The sequence below is a fragment of the Peromyscus californicus genome, unplaced genomic scaffold, assembly GCF_007827085.1.
Source record: "Peromyscus californicus insignis strain IS unplaced genomic scaffold, ASM782708v3 Scaffold_14__1_contigs__length_90479793_seg_2, whole genome shotgun sequence".
Lineage (NCBI taxonomy): Eukaryota > Metazoa > Chordata > Mammalia > Rodentia > Cricetidae > Peromyscus > Peromyscus californicus.
Genome location: NW_026294436.1, coordinates 49,562,219 through 49,588,865, shown reverse-complemented (window position 1 = coordinate 49,588,865; position 26,647 = coordinate 49,562,219). Strand labels below are relative to the sequence as shown.

Here is a 26,647-nt window from a genome sequence, read left to right as displayed (position 1 = left end):
GAGCATTTGCCTAGAGACGCCCGAACCACCCTATAAAAAGCCAGCTACTCACTGGGGACACTGAGTGGAAGACCACATGCAGAAGCCAAGTAGTGGGGATTGGAGACACATCGAGAGAGAAAAGACCCTCCTCTCCCCCTCCCCGCTGCCACTCCAATTTCTGTCCTCATGTCAATCCCCTTAGGAGCCCAGCTGAGGCTGTGGTTTTACTCTAACTGCAGGAGCGACATCAAATGAAGCCTGCAATGAAACAGTCCAACTCAGTCCTGTGAACCCACAGCACTGTGAAAGAGAATAAATTTGATGTTGTTTTTCCATTAATTTTTTAATCTAGAAAATTTGTATTTGTGATACATAAGGATGTTTTTGTATACGTACATACTGTAAAATTAGCCATCTATCTTATCTTTACCTTATGTATATTTTGCACAGTTCTTGCTTAAGCTTTGGGGGTGTTTTATTTCACGAAACCAGACAGTTTTGACTGTCTGTTTGAATGACTACCCTGTTTGTATGGAGTGTCCATCCCATGCGACTTTGTAGATATTGAAAGGCTCCACAGACTGGCAGGCAGTGCAGCACCACCAGATTTCAAATTTTCAGAGAAAAGCATGATAACAGAAGCGGTCGAGCAAGGGGAGACGAGAAAGAAGGGCACAGAGGGAACCTTAATCCACTTGCCAATTTGGCCCGGAGCAGCTCTAACAGGAACTGCGACACTTGTGCCAACAGTCCCTGTGTTCTTCTTCACAGGTAAGTGACTTCCCTTAGGTGAACCCAAGTTTTGAAACAGTATGTGACACAGTGCCAGCTTTTCGATCAAACCAAGGCACATGACCAGGTCTCCCTCGGTTATTTGGGCTTTATTTCATGTCTGGTGGCTGGTACCCTTGGACATCGATAGGTGCAACCTGCCCCAAACACAGCCAAGGCAGATTTACAAGTCCAACTGGAATGTGAGAAACATGCTCAGTTGTGTCTTTGCTCGTGGAGAATTAGAAGACTCATGGTAACATACAAAGATGGGCTTGTAGAATCTTTTATTTTACTGTTAGTGCTTGGACGTGGGCGTGGGCACACACCTGTGCCACAGCTGCATGGCGAAATCAGAGGATAGTTTTTCAGAATCAGTTCTCTCCCTCCCCTCTGGGTATCTGAACTCAAGCCATCAGATTTTTCCAGAAAGCTCTTCTGTTTGCCCACGAAGCCAGCTCAACACAGGGTCTTCTACATTCTCACTTCATTACAGCAAGATTTTTTCTCTATTCTCAAAAAACTAAACTATTTTAGTCTCCATTGTTTACAAATTATAGTTTGTTTTTAAAAGAAAAATATAGGAATAAAAGTTTTCTAGGTCTATGAATAGTTTCTGAAAGTAATATCTCTTTTATTAATGTCTACAGGGTTTGAAAGCACTATTACAGTGAACCATATTATTCCATTATATAACTATTATATTATATAACATCTTTAATCAGAATAAAATGCAGTCATATTCTTGCTGGCACTTAATATTTTCCCATCTATATTCAAAATAGTGAAGAAATAATAGCTTCCACCTCGCTTAATGGCAGCCATGAATTAACATTGTAAAAGCTTCTTATATAATACTTTATTCTCTATTAGAAAAAAAAACTAGCAGAAAATTTGTTAACATTTAAAATAGCCATAATATATTGCCTGCTCTAAATGGTTTAGGCCTTAAGAAGTTTCTTCAGTTTTTATTCTTTCTTTCCCTCTTTTGGTATTCAATTCTAGTAAATGTCACAGCCGAAGAGTTCCAGGCGAAGCGCAATACTTTGGTTCCATGTTTTAGGAATGATGCGGATAAATCTGGAAATGATGGGTGGGTTAAAAAAGTTCTTTGCATGTCCTTTGGTATTACTATTTCCTTCAAAAATCTGAAAGGAAAACATGATAAAAATTGTCAAATTTGCATCATGTTTCATACTCATTTTTTTAAATCCTCTTATACCAAAGTCAGTCATCAATTATTATTATTTTTTTACCATTATCAGTAAATTACTAAATCACAAGCCAGAAAGAAGGGCACAGAGGGAACCTTAACACACTTGCCAATTTGACCAGGAGCAGCCCTTAAAGATGCTCATTTCTTAATGATGGGTATCAAATTAGGAAAAATAAATAAACCTGACATGAGGGTTTGTGAACTTCTTCTTTAGCTTCTTTGTTGCCATGTGACCTTGAAGAAGTTGTTACATTCCTTTGTACACCATTGTCTCATCACCAGAGTGAGAATAACAAAGGCTTTTCATCACACAAGTTGTACAGATTTGAAAATGTCGGTAACTACATGGCAAGCACCTAGTAAGGGTCACCTAGTGGATGTCAATAAATAACTTGCTGTCATGGACATTTAAAATAAATACGACCCTTGAGGTTTTCATTTTAATTTCTTTTTGGTGTGTGCTTCTCCTCGACTGTTCATGTTTGTTTTCACTTTCACCCTCAGGAAGTTCCCTGAGATTTGCACGAACAGCAGTGACAAGCCATTTTCTCTTTACGGCAGCGGAGTTTACCCTGGTGTGAGGACAGCCTGCTATAACAAGACAAAACACACTGCCAGGGGTTTAAAAGTGAGGAAGGGGCACAAAGTTATTCAGTGCCGAGCATTAATTAGAATTAGAATTTAATTAGTCCCCCTTGTTGGATTGTGTTTCCTACTAGTTTTAGCCCAGTTCCCATTCCTGAATCACTAGGCACATTTCCATGGCCTTACTTCTTTTTTTTTTTTTTGGTTTTTCGAGACAGGGTTTCACTGTGTAGCTTTGCGCCTCTCTGGAACTCACTTGGTAGCCCAGGCTGGCCTCGAACTCACAGAGATCTGCCTGGCTCTGCCTCCCGAGTGCTGGGATTAAAGGCGTGCGCCACCACCGCCCGGCTCATGGCCTTACTTCTGGTAGAAGGTCTCGGGACCTTCTACCAGTAATGGAGTAGTTAATTTCACCAGAAAGGTAGTCTTCTCAAATGTTTTCTGTTTAATAGCAATATGACACACAGAAGCTTGGGGGCTCTGGCATCTGATTTGCTACAAGCAGCAAGTCTACCTGCAGCAATGTTTTTATTATTTTAGCAGAAGCTTTTCTGGATAGGTTCACCATCTTTCTCAGTCAGAGATAATGAAAGCCACACTGCATCCCCTGACATTTTGTCCCTCCCCATTTCACTTCACAGGTGGCTAAGTCAGAAAAGTGATACAAATGGTCCCTCTGCTAAGAGCAGCCACCTGGAGAACGGGGGTCGAGAAGACCAGGGGGAGTGGTACATAATCAGCATCTTCAGATTCGAGATGCTGCTATGAGTCTCATCCAGGGAAACAGCTTTCCCACAGCTTTCGCTTTGCCCAACATGGCATCCTGTACCTTGTCCACCATGGAGGATTTCTGCCTGTAGGGTTTCCATTCCACGCCCTGGTCACTGTACTGGATGCTGTAGCTCTTCACATACATTTCAGAGGACAGAGACTTACAGCCCTGTGTGACAATGGCAGTTATCTTCTTGACTTTGAGCAGATCGACTTGTAACCACTGTTTGTTGTTATTTGCCTGTGAAAATTATTAAAACAACAAAACAAAACAAAACACTGAAATGAGGATGATGTTGAGCCTTTCTTTTGTTAAGATCAGGATGTTTAGAAATGTACAATGCTTTTCCGTTTGCTCCGGCTGGAGTCCCTGTCTTTTAGAAGTCTTCCCTGTGGTTTCTTGTTTTCTGTTATGGATCATGATGGGGGAGTGGGCTAACGAGAGAGGAACAGAATATGTATGACAGGGGATGGCAGTGCTGAAGGGAAATGATTAAGAACAAAGTAAAAAGACACATATGTATGAAAATGCCACAATAAAACCTATTACTTTGTACGCCGACTTAATACATTTAATTTCTACGGATGGATTCCATATCATATACAACCATTATATGCTTTCTTAGGTCCCTTGCTGTTCTAGGGTGAGAGCTTACTTAGTTTTCCCCCTGATATTCATAGCAATGTTTAACAAATAGCTGCCACATTAATACATTTTACTTGAAACAAAAAGAATAAATTTCCAAATTACCTGAAAGCCTAAAATATTTACTCTCTAGCTCTTTGCAAACTGCCATCCCTTCCTATTTTAAATCAAAGCTAGACCAAGAACCACAGGGAAGCTGTGTGACTTTCCTCTGAGCCATGGTTAGAGCTGCTGTTGATTCTGCAAGTCATGCTAGACTCTCAAACCTGGGACTTGAGAATCTAACGCTCGGGCTCCCTACCCGCCCCCACAGTAAGTGGTCATTGTTTGTTTCTGGAAGGCAAGAGAACACCATTTATATGGTTGCTGTCACCTTGGCTTGCCAGGCATTCACACGGCCCTGGGCATTCAGGCGGGCACGGAAGGGATCCCAGAAGTCTCCCCACCATGACTTTTTAAATGAAGATGCAGTGATTTGCTTGTTTTCTATCCTTCCATCTTCCAGGCCCAGTGGTGTGGAACATCCTGTCAAGCGGAAAGTAATGTGATTAATTACATAGCACCAATAGTCCCTGCATTGCATTTTGCAACAGAGGAGGCAAGAAATACTATTCCCAGGGACACAGCAAAACAATCAAAACAAAGAACATTTGTTCAATTCAAGTACAAATAGCACTCGGGTGCTACAAATATACTATTCAATGCTCATACTCACGCTCATTTGACAGAAGAGGATAGAGTACAGCAAGACACAATAGTTTACCCAATACAAGACAGTCAGAAGAACAGGAAACTGAATTCAATGCCAGTATATCACCAAATACTGTATCCTAAGTATGGGTGCTCCCTTCTTCAGACAGTCATGGAACTGTCGGTCTTTGCTTTGAGGTAGATGGTAGTTCTGAAAACTCCATGCCACAAAATGACATTTCAGTTAATAACAAGATAATAGTGGTCCCATTAGACTATGGTGCTGATGCCTTGTGACATCATAGTTGTCATAAGCAACACATAATCTCTGTGTTTGTGATGGTTCCCATATAAATTAACTTACTATGCTATTGCATGTGTAGGGGTATAGTGCATACAATTATGTACAATTCATAATAGTCAATAATAAACTACAGTGCAACTGCTTTGGTACTTATTATACTTTTTTAAAATAATTTTTGAATGTGCTTCTTCTACTTATAAAAAAGTAGCTTACTGTGGAACAGCGTCATGTTATTTTATCAAGAAACCACATTGAGTGACTGGCCTGCACTATCTAGGTTTGTGTAAACAATTTATGGTGTTTGCATGGTAACAAAACAGCCTAAAGATGAATTTTGAAGAACTGAACCCTACTGTTGAACAATGCATAGCTGTACAAAAAAACCAAAAACATAAACAAACAAATAAACAAAAACAAAGCCCAGTTTCTTCTAACAGAAGCTGACGAGAAGATGTAGTGGAGCTTTGGACGCCACCATTCCTGTTTTCCTTTTCAAAATTTCGAACACATATACTTTTTGGAATTTTGCCAAGGCATAATCTGAGTATGCTAGGCAGCGAAGCTGGCCTCTTGGTGTAGGAAACCTACCTAGTGAGCAAGGCTAGCTGATGACTTGCCTTAATACGACTTTGTTTTTTTCTCTGAAAAACACAAACAGTTTTTTGAAACCATAGCTTGCTTTTTCTATGGGAAAAAAAATTCTAAAAGGAACATGTGCTGCTCCCTATGTAAGTTCAAAAAGTGGAGAAAAAAAAGTAATGCTTATTATGTAGAAAATGAATGCTTTTCAATAAATTAACAGAATTGAACTTCACATTTTAGGTTAGCTAGACCACATGATTGGACAAAGCAATCATTTACACTATAACTATGGAGACAAAACTCCCATGACTTGTGGAACTGTTTCGTGGAGTAATCCCGCCCACACAAAATTTGCATTTTGTGTGGGCAGTTTTATATACCACTAGTATTGAGATACTGGCAAATGTCCAGATCCATGTCTCTCCCAAACGTCAAGTGCCGCGCTATGTGCTTTGGTAAGAAACTGGTTCCAAAATTCAGGTGCTCTCTTCATGGTGAGGTGAGTCAGGGCTTCCTCCCCTACCTCAGGGGAAGATCCTGTAGCTTACAAGAGCATGACACAGCATCTACCTATACATTCCTTCGCGTACTGACTTCTTTAGCAGTCAGCTGAGGCCTGGGTCAGTCAAGCGCTGGCCAATTGTTTTGGTCTTTTACCTCAGAATACCTGGCCGATGATAGTATTTTCTATATGTGTCTGAAAGTTAAAAATACTGAGAAACATTGCTTCAAAATCAGAGAACAGTCAGTAGACCATTATTATGACTGTTTCTTATGACCCAGATTTTATTAGATCACAAGCCTAATTCCACCCCTGAAAACAAAAGCTTGAAAAGACTTGAATACTTACACAGGGTTCAAAACAGAACACAGAGCACACTCATGGTTTCCGAAATTGGAAATCATGTTGAGGGTAAAAAAAAAAAAAAAACGCCGGGCGGTGGTGGCGCACGCCTTTAATCCCAGCACTCGGGAGGCAGAGCCAGGCGGATCTCTGTGAGTTCGAGGCCAGCCTGGGCTACCAAGTGAGTCCCAGGACAGGCGCAAAGCTACACAGAGAAACCCTGTCTCGAAAAACCAAAAAAAAAAAAAAAAAAAAAAAAAAAAAAAAAAACTCAGTGAACTCCAAAAATATTCCAGTGATGTGACTCCTTCATTAAAATCTGAGTGGCCTAGGGGACTTTAAGTCAGGAAGCTCCCACTGAAAATGGGCTGATGATGACAGTTCCAACCTAGACCATTTCCTTGCAGGGTCATGATGTGCCATGGTGGTGCTAACATCATCTACACATCATTTAGTGAGGCGCTGCCTACATCCTGACCACTGGAAACAGGCTCAGTCTCTGTTTAGATCATATGGAGACTATCCCTGATTGGAGCTTGTATTTTTGCAAAGAATTTTCTGTAGCCTAAGTCATTAAAGGTTTCTAAGACTTCTAGTCTCCCACACCACTCAAATCTTGAGTCTTGGAGGGGCCATGAGAAGGTGGTGCTTCTTGCCCTTACCATTCACTTCACAGCCTTGCAGCTCTAACCGAAGGGCGGGTCTATTATAGGACTTTATTGGGTGTATCCTAATGTATCTAGCAACAATAGGTGGGTCCAACCGATTCTCCTTTATTGTAGAGGCATCTGAATTGCCAGCAAAATCCTAGAGGGAAAGGGGAAAGCATTAGTAACAATTCTCTATAAACACTGTACTTCTACTTCGAGGAAGCTGGCGCCAATGCACTTTCCCCTATTCCCTCCGGTACGGTGAGCCAGAAACCCGGGACTATACAGAAAAGAAGCAAAAGTAGACGGGAAGATGGCCAAAGAAAGCAGCACAGACCAGCTAAGCCTCTCAGCGATAAGGAGCAGCAAGGTTCTGGGGCCACCAGGCTTTCTGTTTACTTCAGATGTCCCAGGCTTAGAGATGAAGAGGGCAACAATCTCTCTAGATAACTGCTGAATACCAGCCAACTATCACAGAAAAAGAAACAAAACCCAGACAAACTCCAGCACAGGAGTAACAGTTGTAATGAAGGGTTAGACTTGCAGGGTTCCTGGGACTGATGAGGAACTAGAACCATCCTAGGGTATTAGAGAAGGCCAAAGCAGGAGCCCAGGATGTTGTCTCTGCAGATCCTAATAAGGATCCCTCAGTCGGGCAGTGGTGGCACATGCCTTTAATCCCAGCACTCAGGAGGCAGAGGCAGGCAGATCTCTGTGAGTTCGAAGCCAGCCTGGTTTACAGAGTGAGATCCAGGACAGGCACCAAAACTACACAAGAAACCCTGTCTCGAAAAACAAACAAACAAACAAACAAACAAACAAACAAACAAACACACAGCATTGTCAAGAGAAGCCAATGTGGAACTCTACTCCTTCCTAGCAGCCGAGAAAAATAATGCCTTCGAAGGTGCCCAGTGAGAACCTGGACTCTGACCCCCTACCTGGCAGTCACCAGGCCTTGCCCCACCTCCCTTTCCCTGACTCAGAAGTACCAGAAACTGCCCAGCTAAAATGGAAGCCAAGAGTAGGCATCAGTAAGACTGAACACAATTAACAGCAGAAGGAAATCAATAAAGGAACTGGTGCTTGAAGATGATGAAAAACGAACTGACAAAGCCACAGCAGGACTGACCCGAAAGTAAAAGAAGAGAAAAATTATGATATCAGAGATGAGACAGGCAATGTTGCTCCAGCCCCTGCGGATGTCGGGAGGACGTCTGAGGACAATCGATACCACAGAGTCTACACACGTGACCAATAACTTAGAGGAAAGGGGCCAAGTCATATTTTAAGAGCCTCAGGAAGTATCACAACTCACCCAATATAAAATAGACAATTCGATTAATCCTCAAACTATTAATGAAAGAAGTTGAATTTTAAAATTTTGAATTTCCCTCAGAGAGGTTTTTCAGGTTCAGGTGGGTTTGTGGGTGATTTCTGCCAAATGAAGGAATTAAACCCGTTTTAGAAATCTCATCCTAAGCACTGAAGGGAAGAGAATGCTCCTTGATTTACTTCACAAGTCTTCTATTGCTGTGGTATTAAAATTAGAAACAGCACAAAACAATCAAATCACACACAGAAGTTCCTTACAAATACGCATGTGAAAATCCTCTAAGTATGATATAAACTGCTATCTGTGTTTTCTTTCCCGCTACTGGTTTATAAGCACCGTAATTTAAGATTTTTAGTGATTTTGATCTAAGCTACATTACAAATGTGTCACTATTAGAAATAGCTGAGATAGCAAAGGAAAAAGTAGCAAATGGCAAATGGTTCACATAATTATCAATAGAAACAGATTCAAGGTGGTCGGTCTAAGGCTGGCAGACAGGCTCTCTGTATTTGGATATTTTTCTTTGGGGAGGAGGCTGGAAACGAGGGGATGATCTAGGACTCTTGGTTGGGCTCATGGAGGACCAGGCAGGAGTACACCAGTCCTCAGGCATGTCCTTTAAAGCAGCCTGAAAATCACACTGCCTCAGAGCCTCCCTGAGTAATCATAATCACCATAAATTAAGGCATGTTAGATAAAGAACAGAATAAAATATGATAGTGAAATCAAAACTCTTAGAGGGCAGTTTCTAGATAGGTTGTGTGCTGATCAAGGGCAGACACTCTGGTATATACCACCTGACAGTACTTTGTAGGGTGCTTGCTTAAATGAGTTTTTCCTCTCAAGTTTTGTGGAGATTTGAAGTTTTAGTAGCCCCATGTATCCTTTTAATTTGCAATATACAGACTTATCACATATTGCCATTTTACTTCCCAGGACCCTTAGAAAACCATTCACATTTCAAACGCCCTGAAATACAATTGTAAAGGATACTGGAAACCCCAGGGTGAGTCTTAAGATTTAGCCAGAAATATATGCACAAACCATCACGTTCTTTGTGCTGTTCCCTCTGAAGATCTGCCAGCTGGTTTGGTCAGAGCTGTAAGCCACATGGAATTCCGTGATAAAGCAAGACTTCAGGTAGTGTTTAGCACCTTGGGTTTGTATCCCTGTGACTACAACTTCCTTCTGCATGTCCACCTGCAATACAGCCAAGTCAGTAAACAGAACCATCCTTGTCAGTGAGTCACACCTTGCCATAACCCATGCTGTAATCAGCTTTCATTAGCATTGGACAATGCCCAAGGTCTTAGCGAACTCACACAATGGCGAGGCACGGTCCATTGTAAGGGCAAAGCGCATCTGGACTTGAGTGTCATTTGAGGCACGGGTGTGCTTTACTTTAGGAAAGTAGTTGACACCGTTGCCTGGGTTTTTCTTTCTTAGATGGAAAATCACTAAAGCCACCTCTCGGGGTTGATACGAGGAAGCAAAGTGCTAAGAATGGTCCCTACCACCGCGGAGTGCTCTTTCCTTTGACGCCATTGCAAGAAACTACCAACTCACTGCCATTTTTGTCGTAGTAACAGTCAGGTTTCTCAGGTTAGTAAGACATACCTGGATCCAAGATTGAAAGGCAAAGTCTAATGCAGATTTTTCTATACTCCAAGCATTGTATGAGCCACCATTGTTTAATCGTGCTAATTTGGGCTCCCAATAACCTAAATTCAAAAAAAAAAAAAGAAAAAAAGGAATTATGAATTTATTTATTTTTTGAGAGAAGGCTTTGCTATATAGCTTAAGCTAGACTCAAGCTCACAGTATTTCTACCTCAATCATGGACTACCATGTCTAGCTTGAAGTGTTTTTTGTTTTTTGGTAGAAAAGTACCAATTTCTCAAGTAAGTTTAGTCCAGCAAAGAAGCAGATCCCTGGAGGATCTGTGCTATAGCTAGGAGACTAGGCAGGTGGCATGGGCACGAGCGACCAAGCCGGCCCTCAGTGATGAAACCTTGGCTCCGGACCGTGTTTAGTCAGCTGTAAGCCATCATCCACCCTTTCTTGTGCCCAGGTCATGTTTGTGTTTTCTCAGTTCTGTTGATATGGCTACTGCTGAATGTGCCTACAAACAGGAAGCTTTGGGAGGAATCTGTGGGAGCCTCATTATGCTCTTGATGATGACCTCTAGATCTCAGGAAGGGATTTGGGGCAGAATGAATAAATTTAAGAGATGTTTTGATCCTAACATTTCTTGACTAGATGAATGGCTAGCGTAAGCATTAGGACCGTCTTTCCTGGATGATAAAACCCTGTGATTCTGGCTGGAGTTTATGTGTGTGAGCCAATCTAGGCAAGATAAATGGAGTTTGGGAAATGATCACAAGGTCATAAGATTAAGCTATTTACTTCCTGCCAAATCCGTGCAGAGTTATGGGCTACCTAGGTAGAGACATCAGTAATGCTAAGTTCTTGGTGTTTCCTAGAGAAGACTCCTTGGGAACTACACATCAAACGGAGTGGAAATGATAAGTGTATTAATAGGATTTTAGCTCCTGCTTATTTCTTCCTCTACCTGAGGAGAACCTCAAGTGGAGCTATTAAAACTGTGGCAGATGGAAGCCTAGAGAGAGGAACTGGCCCAGGGTCAGGCTATCATATATGGCTTTATGAGTTGCATACTGCACAGTGTAGGTATCGCCAGTCACAGGCTATTATATTGCTACTTACTTAGATGTCCTGAAGCCTTGATCTGTGAATCAGATATGATACCCGTGCTCAGTCCCGTTGGCATCTTACACTCTATGAAAAACAAAAACAAAAATCAATCATTTCTGCTTAGAAAATATATATAACAAGAGAAACCTTCATGGTGTACCTTTCATGATAGTAACTTTAATATACCTGATTAGAAAGTGATAAGCGCTCAGCGAGATTGGTGTTTATTAAAATAGTGACTAGTACAGGAGAGAATAACGGGAGTCTTAAAAAATATTTTTAAGCTGATTTTTATCTGGTTGGATTTTAAAACAAATCATTGATATTAAGCACTATTATTCATAAGACTGTACTCTTGCTCATTGACCTAGAGATTACAAGGTTATTTACATCTTGCTCAAGGAAGGAAATGCCAGCTAGTGGGTACCTGGATGTGAGCACAGTGTTTGGTAGTCAACAGATGACTGGCAAGGCTTGGCAATGGATGGCTAGATAAACTACCTGTTACGACAGAATCCTAGTTTCTCTTTCTGCTGTACTCCAGGAACTTGAAGATTTCCTTACGTATATTTTCCCCTGGGTCAAAAATCATGAGGAAGTACACTTTCTGTTGGTTTCCCCAGTCATGAAATACTTGACCCATTTGCTAGGATTTTATAGATAAATTGTTATGTTTTTAATGGCCAGAGAAAAAGCCCATTTTGTCATTGTCACAACAGAGTGATGAGAATCAGACATTTGCAAGAATCACATATTTGGAAACTGGAAACATTCTATTATCAGGCATCCCCTCACCAGCAAATACCACATGGGTGATACCTTTGTCTATGATGAGAAAGGGCGTTTGCATGCCCGCTATCTGGTTTTCTCCAACCTCCGTGTCCAGGAGCCACCAGCCAGGCTTTGATGCCTTCATTTCAAGAGTTTTAAATGAACCTAAAATAGAGAGTGAAAGAAAAATTACAAACTCGACGATTATCAAAGAGTGAAAGAAAAATTATAAATGCAATGATTATCAAATTAATACTGTGGTGGAATTCTCTAAGGGCCTTAAAGTCATGAGAAGCTGCAGAGGAGAATTTAAGAGTGATTCTTTTCTCTTGAGGCCATTCAAATGAAAATGAATCAGACGATAGTTGCAACACCAGCAAATTACAAACCTAAGCATGGGAGGTACTCAGTCAGAATGCTTGCTTAGAATTCACAACACTCTGAGCTTGACCAAGAACCCTATAAACTGGGCACCCCAGTGCATGCCTCTAATCAAAGTGCTCAGAAGGAGAAGGAAGAAGGATCAGGGGTTCAAGGCCACCTGTCACTGCTTAGGGATACATGGACTTTATTTGGAGCAAACAAACCATCAAACAGATAAATAACAAAAAAGAAATTGCTAAAATAAATCACCCAGAGATTAAAAAAAAGCCTACCAGTCCTTCTTAAAAAGGAATTTTCGCCGGGCAGTGGTGGCACACGCCTTTAATCCCAGCACTCGGGAGGCAGAGCCAGACTTATCACCCAGCTTTATAATTATGTTTTTTTAAAATATGCAATGAATAAAAATATCCTTTCCTTATGGTTTCAAATTCTCTTGAAAGTGTACATACTTGGATAAAACGTATATAAATTGTTTCAGAAAAAGGAAAAGGTTTCTAAAACTTCTGTTTATTTGTATCAACACTTAGTGTCACTCTCTTCCATTTGATTCTATACTTAAATTCTGTTGATTATAATTTATAACCATGCCTCAGATTGTGAGTAAAAATTAACAGCTGATGGCTATCCATCTCAAACACAGTGAATCAGATCTCTCATGTTCCTTTCTGAAATTTGTTATTTTGGTTTGAAGATTTATGAAGAAGATCAACCTTAGCTTCTCAGGCTACCTTGCATGCTTATGCAACAAACCACTCTTCTTGTTAACACTTGGTGAAAAGATGGCATGAATTTGGCCTGGTCCATTCTGCCTCTGAGATTAAACAAAACAGCTTTTTTTCTTCCCTAGATCTCTTAGGGAGTGGCATTCAAGAACCAAACAAGAAGCCATTTCTCCCTCTATTGAGTAAAACAGACTCATCTGGACCTCCATGTCGATATATGAGACCAATTCACACAATGACTTATGCACCCCAACTCTTGTGAAGGGATTGGCTTTCATTAGTTCCTCAGACAGTATGTATGAGAGGGCAGCTGCTTGCAAGAGATGCAGAATCCTGGGTCTTCTCCCCGTGATCTATACTTTTGCAGTCTCTGAGAGTAAAGTCTCAGTAGATGTGCATCTTAACCATTGTCCTGGGTTCTTCTGTGGCATCTTGCCCTCATAACCCCATTCACTAACAGAGTCCTAGGTTTGTCTGTGACATCTTGCTTTCATAACTCCATTCACTAACAGAGTCCTGGGTTCGTCCATGGCACCTCACCCTCATAACCTCATTCACTAACAGAATCCTGGGTTCTTCTGTGGCACCTCACCCTAATAACTCCATTCACTAACATATTTCCCTAGAAACAACTCTGTGACAGAACAAAAATCTTTCCTGATGCTTCCCATTTCTTTAGATCTACATTAATCATCACACAGTCATGTGAATAGCTCTAAATACCTCTGTTAGCTTTTACAGTCATTAAAAGGATCTTGCTTTCCAAACAGAGTCGTGAATCAGTTCAAGATCATGATTCCCATAATTACTTACTCAAAAAGGTTAGAGGGAAGGTTTCAGAAGTAGAATTCAAGAATCCAGAAGAGCTCAGTTTAAGTTCCTAATCAACCTCCCAACAGCAATAGTTTCTTTGTGCCTTGGTGAGGTTTTTTTTGGGGGGAGGGGGGGGTTTGAGACAGGGTTTCTCTGTGTAGCTTTGCGCCTTTCCTGGAGCTCACTTGGTAGCCTAGGCTGGCCTCGAACTCACAGAGATCTGCCTGGCTCTGCTTCCCATGTGCTGGGATTAAAGGTGTGCGCCACCACCGCCCGGCTGCCTTGGTGAGTTATTTGTCATAGACTGAGATCTGATTCTTATGACACACAGATGCCCAGGAGAAACTGCATGAATCTCTGAAGACCCAAATGGGGTCACATATCTGTCTTATGAGGTGGCTATACACAGCTCATAGGAGATCTGGGTTGTGCTCTGTATGTATATCACATAGAAACAAAACTTTGCCTTGGCATCTAGATCAGAAACTTCCCTTCAACAGAAGATGTACAAGGAGACAAGGAGAGGAAGTTACAGGTGCCCTGTCCTGCTAGTTCTTAGCAGAGACCTCTTCCATTTACTCAGATCTTTACCAGGCAGAAGGGGCCAGACCCCTAACTGGTGCTGTTTGGTGCTATTATCCAGCAGGGTCTGGCCATGGAAGTGAACCACATGAATGTCTTGGGAGCCGCCCATGTTCAGGAGGTGGAGCCTCACCCACTCTTGCTCGTACATTCTCAGGCCAGGCAGGTTGTAGATCATCCCATTAATGGCTGAAATGAAAGAGAGCTGTAATCAATTAAAGACTTGTATGCACAAGGAGGAGACGGGTAAGCCACCCACTCACCACCCATCTTCCTCATTACTGGGCATTCCTAGACCTACCCAAGTAGAGAAAGGGCCCTTCGTGGTTTCATAGAACCAATACGAGGCTGAATTAGAACTTCCAAATCCTTAGGCTATTTCACAAACATCTACCAAAGTGTGGGTCAGCTACATTATTGAACAGTTTTTCTCCCTTTCCCACAGATTTTGTCCCTCTCCTGCTTAAGGCTTTGCCCATTTGCCCTTCACATTGATAGTATAATTGTTCCTTTGCTGCTGAAAAATGAAAAAAGCAGATAAAAAAAAAAACCCTGGGTAACAGTGTGTCACACTCTCCTTGGTGTGACTACTCCTCTACCCACCTCTCAGGAAGAGTCTAAGATTGCCATGCTGTATCTACCTTCCCTTTAGCAAAATAGGTGAATTTTGTTTGTTTTAGATGGGGTCTTGGTGTATACCCCAGGCCAGCCTGGAACTCTCTCTTTAGCTCAAGGTCTTCTTGTCTTATCCTTGGGCACAATACCACTGTGTGTGTGTGTGTGTGTGTGTGTGTGTGTGTGTGTGTGTGTGTGTGTGTGTGTCTATGTGCTTAAAGCACCTAATAACCTCAATAACCTAAAAAACATAACACACACACACACACACACACACACACACACACACACACACACACACACAAATTAATGATAAAGCTTGGTGCTACCAAATACTTGACTTGAAAAGAAGCAAGGGAAGAATTCTCTTCCCCTTCAAGGGATTGCTGTAGGATTTCAGAAACCAGTCAAGAAAACTTTTGAAGGGGGAGGAGGTGAAATTATTTTGGCACTTGTCAGATCATATCAAGCCTACCTACATACTTGAACATCAGCTCTCACCCCTGTGCTTCAGTTTCTGTTAAAGAATTAGATGTCATAAGAGTGAAGGGCATTGGGAGTGATCATTACGTCAGTGTTAGTCAGTGACTGCACCAGGATATGGGAGCAGAGATTTTCAACAGAGATGCTCAATGGACATTTGATAGATGGAGATGAATATGAAGACTTGTTCATTTATTCACTATTTCATATATCTCCTGAGCACATGCTATAAAAGCCAGGCACTAAGCTAGGCTCTGGGGAACTCCAGAGGTCTGCTTGTCACATACCCTGATAAATACTACACATTGGGATCACCAAATGTCCAAGAACTAGGTAGCAATGTGTTTAGGACCGAAGCTATAATAAATGTATATGGCTTTTTTGAGGAAATCAGGGAACATTTCCTAGAGGATGCTCCTCAAGCAAAGGGTATGGCCAAGAGACAGCCCGTCTGATTCTGCAGCCTGTGCTGCAAACTAGGCTGAGGGGGTCCCTAAAGGGTACTTCCTGCTCATTCAAGCAAACTTCAGGGCTGAGAGACCTAGAGATGGGAGAAGATAAGGGAAGGGAAGGGAAGATAAGGGAAGGGAATGGAAGAGAAGGGAAGGGAAAGAGGAAGGTAGGGGAGGGGAGAGGAGAGGAGGGGAGAGAAGGGGAAAGGGGAGCTCTATTTGCAGTCTGCCTAATAGCTATCTAAGTCAACTGAACTCTATTTAACAGAATTTCTTTTATATTTGAATTTTTAAAAAAATCTTTAAATGTTTTTATGAAAAGCAGATTCCATTATTAGTGGGTGGGATTTTAGAACAAATTGTAAATCATTATTTGCCTACTTGTTTCTCAACATATTTATCATTATTGAACTTCTCCTAGAAGTAAGGCCACGTATATAAGAAGTGTGCCTTGTACATGTCAATGATAGAGGGAGACAATATCTACCTAGCCTCAATGACTAAACTAGAGGTGCCATCTAAGAGCATACTATAAAAATATCTTGATCTACACTATTTGTTTATTTATTTATTATCTATTCTTTGAGACAAGGTCTCAGTGTATAGCTCAGACTTGTCTCCAACTTTCAGCTCTCCTACCTTGGCCTTTAGAGTATTGTGATGTCAGACATGTGCATCTTTCTCCTCCCCCAGTATTCTGACAGACTCATTACCTAAAGCATAGGTTCTTGCTAATCAGAAACTTCAGAACAATGACCTTCATTTTCAAACTGTGAAAACAGGCCTCAGTTGTCTCTCATTTGTTTTTACATTTATTTTTACTTTGAGTGTTTGCATGTGCATACACACACACACACACACACACACACACACACACACACACACACACACACACACACACCTGCCTATGGCCTGTATGTGGAGGTTGGAGGACACCTTGTGGGAATCTGTTCTTGCCTTCCACCATGCAGTTTTGGGGGAGTGGTCCTCGGGTTTGGAAGCAAGTGCTCTTACTTTCTGAGCCATCTTACCATTCATGAGTCTTTGTTTTCTTCTGATTTCTAACTGTTGTTCTCTCTGCTGGGCACTAAACCCTTCATTCTGCCCTTTTTATAATTTATTTGTTTTGAAATTTATTTGTAATTTTACATTCCTCAGAGGACTTCTGAATGGAGATACTTTCCCCAATGTGACCTCCTAAGTATAGCCTGTCTTGCCAGTATCCTGTAGCCTGGCTGTTTAGAGTCCTGGTTCCTTTAATCCTCATATCCTAGTATAAATGCTGCCTGTGGATGCCAAGAGATAGAACTTGCTGTGGATGTCTTTCTGTACTCTGTGAATATGTGTTGTTCTGATTGGTTGGTAAATAAAGCTGCTTAGCCAATGGTGAGGCAGAATAAGGGTAGGCAGTACATTCGAATTGAAGAGAGAGGAGAAGAAAGGAGGTCAAGGAGATGCCAGCCTGATGCCCAAGGAACAACAAGATGCCAGCAGACCGTAACACCATGGCCATGTGGCAACATATAGATTAATAGAAATGGGTTGAATTAAATTATAAGAGCTAGCTAGCAAGAAGCCTAACCCACAGGCCATGCAGTTTATAATTAATATAAGCCTCTGAGTGCTTATTTATAAATGGCTGTGGGACTGAGGGACTGGGGGACTGCAGGGCTGGGACCAAGAAACTTCTGCCTACATTTGGCGCCCAACATGGGCCATACAGTTTGCAAATAATATAAGCCACTGTGGGTTTACTTGGGACCAAGTGGCTGTTGGACATGGGTGGGAGATATTCATCCCGACCGTGGGGCTGAGCAGTACTGGAAAAACTTCTGGGTCCAGGAACTGCTATAGCCACTCTGATTTCAGAAGAGACACATGGATGATCATTTCTTAGTGTGAATACTAATTGTTTTAGACAACAGGAAACAAGGTCATTAGTGTCTTAAAGAGCAGAGTGATACCATGCCCACTCCTATGTATGTTGCCATCTGGAGCACAATGCCCATTTTCTTGTTGGTCAGTTTTAGGTTGTCTGGTAGCAGCCAGTGTGCACTATCCTGCAGTCTCTCTATGCTCTTTAGGGGGTTTCCTATGGGCCAGAGCCTCTCTCCAGGATGCTGAGGAGCCAGGCTTAAGTAATGCTCCTGACTCCTCTGGAACACCTAAGGTTTAATCTTGTGAAGATCTCAGGGCAAGAATTATGTGACCTGGTGAGGTTTAATCAGAGAGCAGATTAAAGTCAGAGGAAAAATACCATAAAACTCATGAGAATTCTTCACTTCTGGAGATTCAATTCTCCATGACCTATTGGACTTTTCATAGTACCAACTCTTCTTTTCATCAAAGACCATAAAGAGTAAGACAAATTCCCTCATGTCCATAGGCAGGTTGCTCTCTGGGTGAAGTGTTCCTTTCCGGCAGATCAGAAGGGGGCCAATCAAGCCCGAGTGGATGTCTTTCTCCTGAAAGACAAGAAGAGCAAACTGCAAACACTTTCCTTTCATCAGGATATTTTTTTTTTCTCTTCTGACAACCATGATTCTTACACAAAAGGAAATCTCATCTAAGAGGTTCCAAACTTGAAGATCAGTAAAGAATAAGCTTGGATAGTGAACCTTTATCTGAGCAATAAGAACAAAATTGACTACCGAATGGATACCATTTGTTGAGCATCTATGCTGTATTAAAGGCTTTGCCTATAGGTGCTCATTTAATCTTGACAACTATCCCAAATGGCAAATGGAAATACACTCACTGAACATGTGTCTGCTAACCTCCCCACACTCCCTTCCTTCTCTCCCTCTCTGTTTTGGTACTGGGAAGTGAATTGATTTCCCTTCTCAGCCTCTTTTTATTTTTTTAAAGTCAGGAGCTCACTAAATCACTCAGACCATCCTTAAAAACACTCTGAGCCAATCCCACAGCCTCCTGAGCTGCTGGAATTACAGATCTTTGCTGCCATGCACAGCTCTTATCTTATTCTTTAATTTTAGAACCTGAAATTAAGGAAGGGCAAATTATTTTCTTAGTGCTCCTATAGTGACAGATGGGAATTTACATCCAAGCCAAGAAGCACATGTGTTTGGGGAGGGGTGGGTGTCAATGGTAGAGTATCTGTGAGCACATAGGAGGCCCTGGGTTTGGTGCTCAGTATTGAAAAAAGCATCAAACAACACCATCAACAAATAAGTAAGAAACTGAGTCTGTGCTTTCTACTATCCCCCAAAATGAAGGACTCTCTCTTCACTGAAAAACACATGTGTATTTACTACATGAAGCATGTTTTGAACAACGCATATATTGTAGAATGATTAATGAGGGATCTTTGAATTTTCAGTGAACAGCGTATAAAAGCTTATAAATACTCTTCAAAAAGAATTTTGAGAGTCAAAGCCTTCTGCTTCACCCAGAGGGCCAGCTGGGTGTGTGTGGGGTACAGTAGGGAACTGCATCCTCCATGATAGGGTGGCACAAGGGCTGGGTGGCTAGGTCTTGTTCCCTTTACCCTTGCCCATGAGGCTAACTCAGCCTATGCTGTGCTGTGTCTGGGTGTCTGGTCCCCAAGGGATGCAGGGAAGTAAGCAGAAGCTTGATACCTGCATGGCAGCCCTGGATATTTCATGTCTGAGTGCCTTTCCCCAGGAGTGCCACCAGTGTTCAGGGGGTCCTAGATGGCCAGAGACAAGCATGGTATTTCTTTCTTTCTTTCTTTCTTTCTTTCTTTCTTTCTTTCTTTCTTTCTTTCTTTCTTTCTTTCTTTCTTTCTTTCTTTCTTTTTTTTTTTTTTTCCTGAGCTGAGGACCGAACCCAGGGCCTTACGCTTGCTAAGCAAGCGCTCTACCACTGAGCTAAATCCCCAACCCCAGCACGATATTTCTTGTAGCACTGGGTTCAGGAGGCTCCTCAGGGACCCCTCTGCCCTTGATATGGGTTGTGTTCCCTTGTTACTTGAGAGGCCTTTTACATGAAGTAGGCCTGTGATGGCCTTGACCCACCCCTACCTGCTTCCAAAAAGTGTCGGAGACCTCTGGCCCACCTGATCCTGGTAGAAATCGGCCTAAACCACTTGTTCAGGGACAAAGAGGAACCCCAGGAAACTTTCCAGATATCTTGCACTAGCAAAGACACCTTTGGGGGCAAATCTGAACCCAAGCTGCCCTTTGCCTGGCGGAGGGCTGGAGAGGGCTTTGTGTTTTGTTGGCTGTGAACCTGGGTAGAGTCCTCAGCCACCTGTGTTTGGGTGTCTCGCTGTACAAAAGGCTTCTTTGTCTGAAGGTCAGGGGGAAAGAAGGCCGCTGAGTGTCCAGTGGGGACTGCATGGATACAGGCTTCCTTTCTGGGTTTCCTGGGTGCCCAAGGCCAGCCAAGAAGACAGGGGGTAGGCACAGCTTGTCGTGATCAACGCAGTTGCTAGTCTGCCCAGAGAAACTTATTGTTCCCACCTTCCTGTGGGAGTTGGACAGGAATGTGCCTGGATTATTCCTCTGGGAACACCACAGCCTCCTCCCTGTGTCCTTATTTAGCTTAGAACAGGGCTGACTTCTTATCATATTGTCCTTTATTAGCAAAGGCTACTCATTAAGTAACACATTTAATCTCCTCATGACCTAAGTGGAGCAGGGAAAAAATTTCCTCCTTAAACTCCCAACCCCAGCATGTGATCTGTGCCCACACAGTTGGCTCAGTCCTTCCCTGTGCCCTCCCTACCTCCTGAAGACCCACAAAGCCTGGCTTAAGACTATACTACTTTGAAATTGCAAACAGGCACAGTTCTTTGTAAGCACACTTAGATCATTCACTTATGTAATCCCCATGATGTCCATTGAATGAACACTTTTCTCGGTGCCACATCTGATGAACTGTGTGGAGAATCCTTGGCTATGGCAGCCATACTGTGAATGACAGCCCTGTCACATGTCCCATGAAAAGCAAAGGAGGTCTTTTTTTTTTTTTCTTTTTCTTGAGACAAGATTTGTCTACATAGCCTTGGCTGTCCTGGAACTCACTCTGTAGACCAGGCTGGCCTCACAGAGATCTGCCTACCTCTGCCTCCTGAATGCTGGGTTCAAAGGTGTGTGCCACCACCCATCAGCCTGTAGGAGAGGCTTTTACAAGGAAACAATGAACTGTGGCTATATGGTGAGGAAAGAGATCAGAACTTGAAACCTACCACATTGACTGCAGAGTAGTAGGCCCAAGCCCGGCATGCAGAGCCAGGGTTCTCTGGGCCAGAACGTTCAGTGGCATGCCACACATACGTATAACTGCTATTGGGCTGGACAGCATTGTCTTCCTGAAACCATTCAGGAGAGTCATCTTCATAAGTCTTTCCCTCAGAGGACTTTTCATAGGAAAGTCCATGAGCATGAAGAGAATATGGTCTGGATGCTAAATTTTTAAAGCGAACCTAGGAAGAAGAAGAAGAAGAAGAAGAAGAAGAAGAAGAAGAAGAAGAAGAAGAAGAAGAAGAAGAAGAAGAAGAAGAAGAAGAAGAAGAAGAAGAAGAAGAAGAAGAAGAAAAAAAAAAAAGTGACCCACAAATGTATTAACATACCAAACCAAAACTTGTCAGCACTGTAGGCTGTGACAGGTGGTTATGATATCAGTTAAGGTGTACTGGGTGCCTATAACTGCAAATTAATTTATGCACATTACCTGATTTAATGCAAGACCCAAAGTGAAGAACTCAAGCAACTGTTAATGAAACCGTGGGCTAAAAGAAGGTTTTCCTCCTTTGGGTTGTTCTCTCAGATCGCTTATCACAGCAACAGAGCTGACTAACCCAGATTTCCATCGCCTTCTATGCTGGATTGATTGGTTTTGCTGTGTGGGAGTTCAAGGCCAGGATCTTGCATATCACATGCTAAGTAAGTGATTACTCTTTACCCACTGAGCCATTTCCCCACCCCCTAGGTGCCTTTTGAAAAGGAACAAATGGTCATTGGCAAATTGGCAGATACCCGCACAGGTAAAAGGTTATGTTTTTGGACATAGAATACTCTTTAGATGCAGGGCATTTTTCCTGTGTTTTGTTTATTGTTATTATTGTTTTCTTTGTTTGATATGAAGGACAGAAGAACTGGATGCAGGGTTTTGAAATGACCAGTTTTTGACAAGCTTGGTAAAATATTTAAACTGGCTCACCCTTTTAGGGCAAGAGACATCTTTACTTTCTAGTTTCCTTTCATTTCATCATATTGCCTCTTAAGAAAACACCGGGACATGTTTATAAATTACTGTTCTTGCTGCCACTACTTCCGCCATGGAACACAGTTGAATCATTCTGTTAGCTCAAAACAGGCTGGCATCAGCTAGGAACTCCAGTGTCACCTCGTCCAGATTAAACAGTTTTCAGGGTTAAAAAGTCTAAGATTTTTTTTTTAAATCTCAAAAATTGTCAAATAGCCAAGCAGTCTTTGGTGGAAAAATGCAGCTATTTATTAATTTTGGGGAGCAAACTACCTGTAGTTTTGATGCCTCCACCTTAACAACGTGGGTGCTGTGGCAAATCCCTGAAGATTTAGAGGGTTCAAGTGATGACTTACTTGGATCACATCGCCCACTTCAGCTCGGATAACAGGACCCAGAATACCAAGATGCTCCTCATATTCCCCTTGAAGATCACGTCTGGTGAAAGTACTGTCAAGGTATTTTCTGAAAACAACTTTCTTGTATGTGGTGTCCTTTGGAATGCCATCAGTGTCTTCATTGTCCATTTCACTAAAATGATAGCAATAGCATTCATTAAAGAAAAAGAAATTAAAGACTGTTGGGAAAATCCAGGAGAGATAGATCAGCAGTTAAGAGCACTGGCTGCTCTTCTAGAGGACCTAGGATTGGTTCCCAGCATCCACTGTGGGCAGCTTATAACCCACTTGTAACTCTGGTTCTAGGGGATATTCTGACCTTTGAGGGTGCCAGGCACACACACACAGCTCACATATATACATTCAGACACTCATATATGCACATAAAATAAAAATGAAAAGTTTAAAAAGAATTTAGGAAAGAATCTGTTTGGTAACCAACATAGAATATTTAATAAACACTTCATGTATAAGTTAATGAATATATGTAAATGAAAACACAGGTGACTACATATGTTTTAATTTCCAGCTCAAATATAATTTCTTAGGTAAGATTCCTGGATCTCTTGGACTAGGTCAAGTACTTCACAAATATATATACATATATATATATATAAAATTATTATTGTCTACACAGTAAACTCTTATAGTAATTTTATAGTATGTATAAAAGTTATATAAGACATGAGAGATCTATTAATATCTTGCTCTGCCACTAAGGAGTAAGTCCTATGAGGCCAAGTATTCTTCCCAGCCTGCTCATGATACTTTCTCCAATTCTTAGCATGTTATTTGGCATACGGTAGGCACTTAATATACTTTTGTCAAGTACCTAAATTAATAAACAAATATAACAATATAGTAGCAAAAATTTTGACACCAAAGACAGACAAAATCATTCAATGGTTAGTGCCAGAGCTGGGAGCTGTCAGATGATGATCAGCTAAATCAGAAGATCACCCGCATGAAGACAATTGGATAGATAAATGTCTTTTACCCTGAATGGCCAGTCTTAGCTTTGATTTTTATTAAAACATATTAACCATAAGCTTTTAGACACTGGTCTGAGCAAAAATTTTCATGATAGGACTCTCGAATTACAGGTAATAAAACACAAATGGAGCCGGGTGGTGGTGGCACACGCCTTTAATCCCAGCACTTGGGAGGCAGAGGCAGATGGATCTCTGTGAGTTCGAGGCCAGCCTGGTCTCCAAAGCGAGTTCCAGGAAAGACGCAAAGCTACGCAGAGAAACCCTGTCTCGAAAAACCAAAAAAAAAAAAAAAAACCACAAATGGACAGATGGAATTCTGTTCATGCAATATCAGACTGAAGTTTATGCACAACAGAGGAAATAGTCAAGAGAATTAAGAAACAATCTATATGATGGGAGAACATATATTGATAAGCATGTATCTGATAAGGAATCACTATCTACAATATATAAGGAACTCAAACAAATTAGTAGCAAAAATATTGATTAATAATAGGCAAAGAACACACATATACATTATTATTAATAATTAGTAAACAAATATAGTAATATAGTAACATACATTTTATATATATAAATTTTTGATATATTATCAAAAGACTTAGAAATTGCCAACAAGTACATAAAATGCTCATATTAATAATCAAAAAATGAAAGTGAAAATCCCAAGGATACCACTTTTAATGTTAAGATGGTGATTATAGGAACAAGAGATAAGAGTTGATAAGCATATGGAGAAAAGGAAACCCTTTAAAACTGAAAAAAATGTAAATCTAAATAAATTTATAGCACATTATGAGAAATAGTACAGAGGTTTCTCACAAAAATAAAAATAGAGCTGAATATACATTTCAGTCTCTTTTCATCCTTCCTTCCTTCCTTTTTCTTTCTTTCTCTCTTTTTTTTGAGATGGGGTTTCACTGGCAGGACGAGCTAGCCTAGAAGTTGCTGTACTATATAGACCAGGCTGGCCTTGAACTCACAGAGATCTGCCTGCTTCTGTCTCCCGAATGCTGGGATTAAAATGTGCCACAATGCCTGGCTGGAAATCTCATTTTGGGCCACAGAATTGAAGGTGAAACTTGTACATCAAAGAAACGGCTACATTATCACAGCATTGTTTATAACAATATATGCCCCAAAGCATAATCAACCTAAGTATCTATCAATGGATGAATGGATAAAGAAAATTACACACACACACATACAGAGAGAGAGAGAGAGAGAGAGAGAGAGAGAGAGAGAGAGATGATACAGCCTTTACAAAGAAGAAAAATTTGTTGTGTTGCTAAATGAAATGAGCCAGGCACAGAAAGACAAAAACTCACACAGACAGAGTGGTTACCAGGGGGGACTTTGAGGGAAGCAGACTGGGAAGATGTTGGTAAAAAGATACAAAATTTCATTTAGAGAGCAAAAGTCACTTCAGGAGATCCACTATACGACGTGACAACTATGATTAATCATTCTGTAGTACAGCCTTGAAAATCGGCAAGAGTAAGTTTTAAGGGTTCTCTAATAGAAAGTAAGTGTATGATGTATGTGTCCATTAGCTTGGGGTACTTGCACATGTGTTGAAACCCCTCATGTTTGGCCCCACCAGTCTATACAAACAGCAGGAACAAAAACAAAACTCGTGCATGTCATGTGAAATCCTGCTGAGCAGTAGAATGATCTGGTAAAGTGTGCAATAACGAGCATGAATCTCCGGAGAATTACGTGTAGTGGTGGAAAAAAGCCAGTCCCCCGAGATCACATGTGGCATGACACAATTTTCATGAAATGTCAAGATGACAGGAACACTGATCTGACCAGTGACTGTGGCGTTAAGGAGGAGTATGGTGGGAGGGAAGTGGATGATACACACAAGAGAAGTATGAGGCATGAGTGTGTGTGTGTGTGTGTGTGTGTGTGTGTGTGTGTGTGTGTGTAAATGTTCTCTCTCATGACAGCAGCAAGGTCTATATACTGTTAATAGTATATTATAGTTTTCTAAGAGGCTACCACTGGGGGCAACCAGGTAAAGCATACAAGGAATATTTGTAATTTATGACAGCTGTGTGACTCCACAATTATCTCAAAATAAAAAGCTTAATAAAATATAAATCCAATACATTATTCCCACGCGTCTTTTCCATTCAGCAAGAGGCCAAAGGACATCAAATTCTCTTATAGACTTAAATCTCCCCAAGTCTATGGAAATAAGCCCCCAACTCATCCTCCAAATGCATAATAGCCATCTCTCACCAAACACACGGAGCAGGCAGAACAACCTGCCAGCCCTAAGAGCCACTGTCAGGCCTGAGATGGAAGATTATGAAGGAACTGCCTCCCATTCTTTCTAGTCTGTGTAAAGGCTACAATCCTGTCTTGCCAAGGCTCATCTTAGAAATAGTCAGATAACTACTTTATTCCCGTGTAGTAATGAGCACTGCATTTAAGTGAAAAATCATAAGGGAAAGCATTTTAAACAAAAATTCTAAAGAGGAATGCCAGTCACTACATGCATAATTCGAGGTGGATCAGTCTCAATGTACATTGTGTTTGCCTACTATAATTACACTTCTAAAATATTAGTGTGGCAGCCTTTTTTAGCCACCACAAGCTGTTTATGGTACACAGTCACCCAGATATATCCCAATGAATCTGTAGTTGACTAACGATTCTTGCCCCATTCTTCTCTGTTTTCATCCCAGAACACAGGGCCCAGCCCAGTGTGGCTTCCATCCCTCAGTGACACTGAATTGAAATGAGATTAAAAATAAAGGAGTAAATGGATCTCTTAGAAACTGCTGTTAGCAAGTCGATGCAAATGGAGATTTCTACATTAAAGTTTGGATTGGAAGCCAACCTCACATAAACCGTATTGTTAAGCAGATAGCTATGCATAGGTAAAGGTGTGTGTTAGAACAAGAAACAGGGATAGGAGCATGTAAGAGGATGTGAGACAGGAGGAGAGACTGATTTACCCATAGAATACCACAGACTTCCACAGTATTGGTTCTTTGTTTGCCTGGGTGTCATCTAAAGTGTAGAAGCTAATACTGGAAATGACAAAGGAAATATCACAGGCCCGGTTGAAACATGAGACTTAGACTATCTAGAGCCCAGTTTGTCCAAAATCATCTCCCAAGAACTGCTGTGGGTGACT

The 26,647-nt window shown here is 41.4% G+C and overlaps 1 protein-coding gene across 1 annotated transcript in view; it reads right to left on the bottom strand.

Annotated features, from left to right (window-relative positions):
- Positions 1–420: 420 nt before the first annotated feature.
- The window catches only part of F5 (coagulation factor V), a 71,538-nt gene continuing 45,311 nt past the window's right edge, over positions 421–26,647 (bottom strand). The window contains exons 14-25 of the mRNA XM_052737438.1: positions 22,463–22,637; positions 21,088–21,324; positions 18,172–18,379; positions 14,374–14,553; positions 11,912–12,028; positions 11,105–11,176; positions 9,995–10,098; positions 9,422–9,577; positions 7,054–7,198; positions 4,345–4,496; positions 3,384–3,566; positions 421–1,901 (exon numbers count right to left, since the gene is read on the bottom strand). Of these exons, the coding sequence (XP_052593398.1) occupies positions 1,755–1,901; positions 3,384–3,566; positions 4,345–4,496; positions 7,054–7,198; positions 9,422–9,577; positions 9,995–10,098; positions 11,105–11,176; positions 11,912–12,028; positions 14,374–14,553; positions 18,172–18,379; positions 21,088–21,324; positions 22,463–22,637 (1,876 nt within the window). The 3' untranslated portion in view covers positions 421–1,754. The remainder of the gene's footprint in view (positions 1,902–3,383; positions 3,567–4,344; positions 4,497–7,053; positions 7,199–9,421; positions 9,578–9,994; positions 10,099–11,104; positions 11,177–11,911; positions 12,029–14,373; positions 14,554–18,171; positions 18,380–21,087; positions 21,325–22,462; positions 22,638–26,647) is intronic.